General features: G+C 37.7%; 1 protein-coding gene across 1 annotated transcript; it reads left to right on the top strand.

The window, feature by feature from the left end:
* The first annotated feature begins 1707 nt into the window (after positions 1-1707).
* On the top strand, positions 1708-2523 carry LOC147973866 (uncharacterized). Its single transcript, XM_087524814.1, has one exon. The coding sequence runs from the start codon at positions 1708-1710 to the stop codon at positions 2521-2523; it is 816 nt and encodes a 271-aa protein (XP_087380940.1).
* The last annotated feature ends 7044 nt before the right edge of the window (positions 2524-9567 follow it).

The following is a 9567-nucleotide window of genomic DNA, read 5'->3' as shown; positions in this document are numbered from 1 at the left end:
CCTAAAAAACATCTATCTGGCTGTGAGAAAAGAAACAACAAGAAAAGAGTAGACAAGTTGATTAAATCTCGGGAAGGCGTTATGGATATGTTTGTCTTGAGGCCTGGTGCTGCTACAAATTCAGAGCAATTATATATCACAAATGGTGAATAAAAACTTGATGATTCTAAGAAGGCCGTTGAGTAAAATCATGTCGAGAAAAATAACGTTGCAGAAAATGATGCCGATCAGCAGACGGAAAATTTTCGTGACCATGAGAATCTTGGAAATGCAGATGAGCAGGGTTCTTCTTTTGATATATATGATCCTAGAACTTGGAATATTCTTGACAATAAATCAAGAGATATTCTCATTGAAAAAGGACCTATAAGGGAATACAATCTTGTGTTTCCCGAAGATGAAATTAGTGGCAGGCATTTTTCATATGATTACTACACAAGAAAGTTACGGAATGGCAAGTTCAGTGATCGGAGGTGGTTAGTGTACTATAAACACGTGAATAAAGTCTACTGCTTTTGATGCAAATTGTTTAAATCTGGAAAAAGCAAAAGTCTGCTAGCATCCGAGGGATTGAAGGATTGGAGACATCTTAGTGAGAAGCTCAAATTGCATGAGAATAGTGTTGAGCATATCACTAACATGAATACTTGGAATGAGGTAAGGCTGAGGCTAAGTAAGAAGGAAACAATTGATAAAGACATGCAACAAGAGATTGCAAGGGAGAAGGAGCGATGGAGACTTGTTTTAATTAGAATTGTTGCTGCTGTGAAATTTCTTGCTAAACATAGTGTGGCTTTTCGAGGATCGAGTGAGAAATTATATCAAGATAACAACAGAAATTTTTTGGGAGTAATTGAAATGATGGCAGAATTTGATCCTGTAATGCAAGAGCATCTTCGGCGCATTAAGAATAGTGAAATCCATCATCATTATCTTGGCCATAATATTCAGAATGAGTTAATTTCCCTTCTTGGTCGCACTGTCAAATATTCTCTGTTGAGGATAATTAAGGATGCAAGGTATTTCTCTGTCATCTTGGACTGTACACCTGGCGTGAGCCATCAAGAACAAATGACTCTAATTGTGAGGTGCGTAAACATGTCAAGTACTACTACAAAAATAGAGGAGTTTTTTCTAGAGTTCTTGAAGGTGGATGATACATTCGGACTTGGACTTTATAATGTGTTAATAGATTCACTTAAATCTGTTGGTTTGGATGTTAAAGATGTCCGTGGACAAGGGTATGACAATGGTTCGAACATGAAGGGAAAACGCCAAGGGATACATAGCATACTACTTGAAACTAATCCAAGAGCATTATTCATGCCATGCGCTTGTCATAGCCTGAACCTTACTCTTAGTGATATGCAAAATCTTGCGGTAAAGCTGTTACCTTCTTTGGTGTTGTGCAAAGAATTTATATATTGTTTTCAAGCTCTACTAAAAGATGGCAGCTATTGCTTGATCATGTTCCAAAAATGACAATTAAGTCTTTGTGTAACACTGCGATGGGAGAGTCGAATAAAGAGTGTCCAGGCTATCAGATATCAAGCACCCGAGTTAAGAAAAGCATTACTGGAATTGAAGAGAACTTCTACCGATGACGCCAAGACTAAGAGCGACGCAAAATCTTTGGCTAGCGCACTTGAGAACTTTGAATTTTTACTTGGCATGGTCATTTGGCATGACATTTTGTTCACTGTAAACATGGTGAGTAAGAAGTTGCAGTCTAAGTTTGTGTGCATTGATGTTACTCTTAAACAGATTGAAGGTGCCATCTCATATTTTAAGAAGTACAGAAATGACGGCTTTGCAAGTAGTCTGGATATTGCGAGATCTATTGCAATTGACATGGGTGTACAACCTTTGTTTCCTGTCAAGAGACGTATTACTAGAAAAAGACAGTTTGATGAAATTAGTGGCAATGACGAAAATAACCAGAATGAAGAAACGCAAGCAAGTAAGGTGGAATCATTTAGAGTTAAATACTTTTTGGTGATGATTGATGTTGCAATTGCTTCCCTAACTACTAGATTTGAGGAACTGAAGACATTTGGGAGCATATTTGGTTTCTTGTTCAACTCGAAAGAGTTGAAGTCCTTGGATGATAATGATCTAAGAAGATGTTGCACTAATTTTGTCAACAAATTCACTCATGGTAAGTCAGCAGATGTCGATCTAGATGATTTCGTTTCTGAACTAAAAGTACTGCAGATGACATTGCCAAACACATTCATCTCAGCAGATCAGATATTTGAGTTTGTTAGAGATGCGGATTGTTATCTAAATGTCTCAATTGCTTATCGTATCATTTTGGCCGTACCTGTGACTGTTGCATCAGCTGAAAGGAGTTTCTCAAAATTGAAACTATTGAAAAATTATTTGAGGTCAACGATGTCTCAAGAAAGATTGAATGGATTGTCCATGTGCTGCATTGAGAAGAATATCCTGGATAGTATTGATCTTGACACTCTCATTGATGATTTTGCGTCAAAAAATGCACGAAAGTCTCGTTTCACATGATCATTGGAGGTTAGCATGCTATTTCAATATGTTTTTTCTGCGTTGTAACTTCCATGAAACTTGGTTTGGAACAAAGACAAGGAAAATAACATATGCTTGATTCTAGTAAAAATATATTAGTTTTATGATTTTATAGCAATTTTATATTTTCATGTATCAAATTGGATTTTTCTCTCTATTGGGCCCACTGGTCGGGTTCGCACCGGGGCCTTCGAAAACATAGAGCCGGCCCTGGATCCAGTCAAGTCATACTCAATGTAAACTAACAGTGATGAATGCAAATGACAGCGGTGCTCTCCAACTGGTGCTTTTTAATAAGAGGATGATGACTCAGCATAAAAGTAAATAGATAGGCCCTTCGCAGAGGGAAGCAGGGATTTGTAGAGGTGCCAGAGCTCGGTTTTGAAACAGAGGTGAATAATATTTTGAGCGGTATACTTTCATTTTCAACATAACAACCAAGAGATGGCGATATCTTCCATGCTACAGACATTATAGGCGGTTCCCAAACAGAATGGTAAAGTTTATACTCCCCCTTCCACCAACAAGCATAAATCCATGGCTTGCTCAAAACAACGAGTGCCTCCAACTAACAAGAGTCCTAGGGGAGTTTTGTTTACAATTACTTTTATTTAGTTTGCATAAAGCATGGGACTAGGCATCCCGGTGACCAGCCATTTATCTTGTGAATGAGGAGCAGAGTCCACTCCTCTTGAGAATAACCCGCCTAACCTGGAAGATACGGACAGCCCTAGTTGATACATGAGCTATTCGAGCATACAAAACAGGATATTTATTTGAAGGTTTAGAGTTTGGCACATACAAATTTACTTGGACCGACAGGTAGATACCGTATATAGGTAGGTATGGTGGACTCATATGGAATAACTTTGGGGTTTAAGGGATTTTGATGCACAAGCAGTATTCCCGCTTAGTGCAGGTGAAGGCTAGCAAAAGACTGGGAAGCGACCAGCTAGAGAGCGACAACAGTCATGAAGATGCATTAAAATTAATTGACACCGAATGCAAACATGAGTAGGATATAATCCACCATGAACATAAATATCGTGAAGGCTATGTTGATTTTGTTTCAACTACATGCGTGAACATGCGCCAAGTCAAGTCACCTAAATCATTCAGAGGAGGATACCACCCTATCATACCACATCATAACTATCTCAATAGCATGTTGGCACACAAGGTAAACCATTATAACTCATAGCTAATCAAGCATGGCACAAGAAACTATGATCTCTAATTGTCATTGCAAACATGTTTATTCATAATAGGCTGAATCAGGAACGATGAACTAATCATATTTACAAAAACAAAAGAGGTCGAGTTCATATCAGCTTTTCTCATCTCAGTCAGTCCATCATATATCATCATAATTGCCTTTCACTTACACGACCGAACGATGTGAATAATAATAATACTGCACGTGCATTGGACTAAGCTCGAATCTGCAGACATTCAATAAACAGGAGAAGACAAGGCAATATGGGCTCTTTTGTCAGATAAACAATAATGCATATAAGAGCTAGTTCAACAATTTAGTTATGGTCTTCTCCTATCGACCCCCAAAGAAAAGAAAATAAATAAAATTATTTACACGGGAAAGCTCCCAACAAGCAAAAGAAGAACATGAAATATTTTTGGGTTTTCTTTTTTAATTACTACTACAAGCATGGAAGGTAAATTAATTAAAAGCTACAACTAATTTTTTTTTGTTTTTCTTAAGATTTATTAAACACACAAGAAGAAAGCATAAAAAGGAAAATAAACTAGCATGGATGTTGCAATGAAAAAGTATGGGCACCGACATCTAGCAATGAGTGTCTGAGCATAAATGTAATGTCAGTGGGAAATACGTACTCCACCAAGCTTAGGCTTTTGGCCTAAGTTGGTCTATGGCCACGGCTGGCCTGGCAGATATCCATAATAGTAGCTGGGGTCGTACTGCGATGCAGCGGCTATCGCCTGCTGAGCTGCAGCGTGGCGACGAGCGGCCTCCTCTCTCCTCTAGTACTCATCTGCCTCCTCTCTGGTAATAGTATATCCTCCTCTTGCCTGATAATCAAAGAAGGCGGGAGCAGGGAGAGTAATACGGACAGCACGGCGTCTGTCAAAGATTAGTCGATACTGGAGAGGTGATTCGTTCCTCTCAACAAACTAGTGGTGAACCATAGCATTAGAATCTAGATAAGTATGAGGTAATTCAATATCATCTTCGCGTATGGCTATACCAAGAAAATTAGCTATGCGGGTTGCATAAATTCCACCAAAGAAATCTCCATTAAGTCTATTAAGATGCAACCTACGTGCAACAATGGCTCCCAAATTATATGATTTGTCTCCTAACACAGCACTCCTAAGAATACTAAGATCAGGGACACACATGTGACATGCCTCATCTTTACCATTAATGCATCTACCTATGAAGAGAGCAAAATAATGTATAGCAGGAAAGTGAATGCTCCCTATGGTAGCTTGTGTAATATCTCTAGATTCTCCCACAATTATTCTAGCAAGAAAATCTCTAAATTCAGATTTGCGAGGATCCCTTATACTACCCCATTGTGGAAGTTTGAAAGCAGTGGTAAAATCCTCTAAGTCCATAGTGTAAGATTTATCATAAAGATCAAACAGGACAGTTGGAGAAATACGTGAAGTTAAAAATTCAAACCTCCTCCCAAAGGTACTGGTGAGATAGTGATACTAGCTGCACTTCTCTTCCTCGAAGCTCACAAGATCAGCGTTACGCAAATATACGTTGAATTCTTCCTTAATTCCCACTTGATCCATAAAGTTCTCAGACGGCCACTCACAAGGACGCACTAGAGCGTCTCTTGGTGGCTCTTCATCAGCATCACGCATTGCAAGCCTGGGGCCTTGCTTCCTTGAAGAACCACCTTGGAACATTTTTCTAACCATATTTCTTCCTCTGAAAAATTCTGAAATTTTGTAGTAACTTCAAAATAAAAGTAAACCAAACTCAATAATATTGATAGCAACTACTCCTACAAGTGCCTAGGGCCTATATCATGCATCAAAACTACTTTTGACCATATAAATTTGACATGCAAGCTCAAGAACAGGGTCACCTAAGCAACACAAATTTGCAATGAATTAAGCACTAGAAAAAAAACTAATTGGACCAATGGAGGAGTCACATACAAAGGAACAATCTCCCCAAACAGTTTTGTTAGAGGTGCTTTGAGCAAGGAGATCGAAAATGGCAGCAAAACAAGCTAGGACTCGGGTTTGAGCTGGTTATTTGTGTTTGTGGGAGGAAGATGAAGTGTGTGGGTGCAGGAATAAGTGGAGGAGGGCCACTGTGGACCCACGAGGTAGGGGGCGCGCCCTCCGCCCTCGTGGGCAGGTGGTTGACCCCCTGTTGTGTTCTCAGTTCCATAAATCCTCAAATATTCTAGAAAAAATCATATTTAAATTTCAGGGCATTTGGAGAACTTTTATTTTCGAGGTATTTTTATATTGCACGGATAATCAGAGAACAGACAGAAAAATATTTATTTTTATTTTATTTAATGTAAATGACAGAAAGTAAAAGTGGGGTACAGAAGGTTGTGCCTTCTAGTTTCATCCATCTCATGATCATCAAAAGGAATCCACTAACAAGGTTGATCAAGTCTTGTTAACGAACTCATTCTGAATAACATGGAACCAGAGAAATTTCGAATAACACTATGTTACCTCAACGGGGATATGCACATCCCCAATAATAAGAATATCATATTTCTTCTTGACAGTAGGAAGAGGAAATTCAAAACCTCCAAATATAATCGATGGAATTTTTCCAATAGAATTGATACTGTGAACTTCAGGTTGTTTCCTCGGAAAGTGTACCGTATGCTCATTACCATTAACATGAAAAGTGACATTTCCTTTAGTGCAATCAATGACAGCCCCTGTAGTATTCAAAAAGGGTCTTCCAAGAATAATAGACATACTATTGTCCTCGGGAATATCAAGAATAACAAAGTCCGTTAAAATAGTAACGTTTGCAACTACAACCGGCACATCCTCACAAATACCGACAGGTATAGCAGTTGATTTATCAGCCATTTGCAAAGATATTTCAGTAGGTGTCTACTTATTCAAATCAAGTCTATGATATAAAGAGAGAGGCATAACACTAACACCGGCTCCAAGATCACATAAATCAGTTTTAACATAGTTTCTTTTAATGGAGCATGGTATAGTGGGTATTCCCAGATCTCCAAGTTTCTTTGGTATTCCACCCTTAAAAGTATAATTAGCAAGCATGGTGGAAATTTCAGCTTCCGGTATCTTCCTTTTATTTGTAATAATATCTTTCATGTACTTAGCATAAGGATTGGTCTTGAGCATATCAGTTAATCGCATACGCAAAAAGATAGGTCTAATCATTTCAGCAAAGCGCTCAAAATCCTCATCATCCTTTTTCTTGGATGGTTTGGGAGGAAAAGGCATGGGTTTCTGAACCCAGGGTTCTCTTTCTTTACCATGTTTCCTGGCAACAAAGTCTTTCTTATCATAACGTTGATTCTTTGATTGTGGGTTATCAAGATCAACAGCTGGTTCAATTTCTATATAATTGTCATTACTAGGTTGAGCATCATCATGAACATTATTATTAGCATTATCACTAGTTTCAGGTTCATTACCAGATTGAGTTTGAGCATCAGAAATAGAAATATCATTTGGATTCTCAGGTGTTTCAACAATAGGATCACTAGAAGCATGCAAAGTCCTATCATTTTTGTTTTTCTTCTTTTTAGAAGAACTAGGTACATCTATGTTATTTCTCTGAGAATCTTGCTGAATTCTCTTAGGGTGACCTTCAAGATACAAAGGTTCCTGAGTCATTCTACCCGTTCTAGTAGCCACTCTAACAGCATTATCATTATCTTTACTATTCAATTCATTGAGCAAATCATTTTGAGCTTTAAGTACTTGTTCTACTTGAGTGGTAACCATAGAAGCATGTTTACTAATAAGTTTAAGTTCACCTTTAACATTAGCCATATAATCACCCAAGTGTTCAAGCATATTTGAATTGTTTTTCAATTGTCTACCAAAATAAGCATTAAAATCTTCTTGCTTAGCCATAAATTTATCAAACTCATCTAAGCATGGGCTAGCAAATTTAGTAAACGGGATTAGAGCTATATCATATCTATAGAGAGAATTTACCTTTACTACCTGTGTCGGTTATCAAGACCATGAGTTTCTTCAATAGGTAAAGGATTAAGATTATATGTTTCTTCAACAAGCGGTAAATTAAGACCATGTATTTCTTTAATAGGAGGTAAATTCTTAACATCTTCAGCTTTAATACCTTTTTCTTTCATAGATTTCTTTGCCTCTTGCATATCTTCAGGACTGAAAAATAGGCTCAGGAATTGGCTCCGGAGGTGTCCAATTATTTTCATTTGTCAACATATTATTGAATAGAATTTCAGCTTCATCTGATGTTCTTTCCCTGAAAACAGAAGCATTAAATAATCTCTGGAGGCATCGGTTAGTCCATTATAAAAGTTATCAAGTATTTCAATTTTTCTTAAGAGGATGGTCAGGCAAAGCATTAAGTAATTGGAGAAGCCTCCCCCAAGCTTGTGGGAGACTCTCTTCTTCAATTTCCACAAAATTATATATATCCCTTAAAGCAGCTTGTTTCTTATGAGCAGGAAAATATTTAGCAAAGAAGTAATAAATCATATCCTGGGGACTACGCACACAACGAGGATCAAGAGAATTAAACCATATCTTAGAATCACCCTTTAATGAGAACGGAAATATTTTAAGGATATAAAAGTAGCGAGTTCTCTCATCTTTAGTGAACAGGGTAGCTATATCATCTAATTTAGCAAGATGTGCCACAACTGTTTCAGATTCATAACCACGAAAAGGATCAGATTCAACCAAAGTAATTATATCAGGATCAACAGAGAATTCATAATCCTTATCAGTAACAAAGATAGGTGAAGTAGCAAAAGCAGGGTCAGGTTTCATTCTAGCATTTAGAGATTGCTTACTCCGTTTAGCTAAGAATCTTTTGAGTTATTTTCTATTTTGGCAAGCTAAAATAGCTAAAGAAGCTTCTTGATCAAAGACATAACCCTTAGGAATAACAAGTGATTCTTCATCATCACTTTCATCAGTATCATCAGATTCAATATTTTCAATTTCTCTAGCCCTAGCAAGTTGTTCATCAAGAAAATCACTAAGTGGCATAGTAGTATCAGGCATAGAGGTAGTTTCATCATAAGTATCATGCATAGCAGAAGTGGCATCATCAATAACATGCGACATATCAAAACGAATAGCAGAAGCAGGTGTAGGTGTCGCAAACTTACTCATAACAGAAGGTGAATCAAGTGCAGAGCTAGATGGTAGTTCCTTACCTCCCCTCGTAGTTGAGCGATAGATCTTGGTTTTTGGATCTCTCAAGTTCTTCATAATGATAAGAAGATATATATCCCAAGTGACTCAAATAATAGAGCTATGCTCCCCGGCAACGGTGCCAGAAAATAGTCTTGATAACCCACAAGTATAGGGGATTGCAACAGTTTTCGAGAGTAGAGTATTCAACCCAAATTTATTGATTCGACACAAGGGGAGCCAAAGAATATTCTCAAGTATTAGCAGTTGAGTTATCAATTCAACCACACCTGGAAACTTAATATCTGCAGCAAAGTGTTTAGTAGCAAAGTAATATGATAGTAGTGATAACGGTAGCAAAAGGTAACAGTAGTAAAAGTAATGTTTTTGGTATTTTGTAGTGATGATAGCAATAGCAACGGAAAAGTAAATAAGCGAAGAACAATATATGAAAATCTCATAGGGAATGGATCGATGATAGAGAATTATGCCGGATGCGGTTCATCATGTAACAGTCATAACCTAGGGTGACACAGAACTAGCTCCAGTTCATTGATATAATGTAGGCATGTATTCCGAATATAGTCATACGTGCTTACAGAAAAGAACTTGCATGACATCTTTTGTCCTACCCTCCCGTGGCAGCGGGGTCCTTACGGA

Source organism: Triticum urartu, chromosome 5A, assembly GCF_056163025.1.
Source record: "Triticum urartu cultivar PI428250 chromosome 5A, HENAU_Tu73, whole genome shotgun sequence".
NCBI lineage: Eukaryota > Viridiplantae > Streptophyta > Magnoliopsida > Poales > Poaceae > Triticum > Triticum urartu.
Note: the sequence above shows the minus strand (reverse complement) of the source record. Positions and strands in the feature narration are given on the sequence as shown.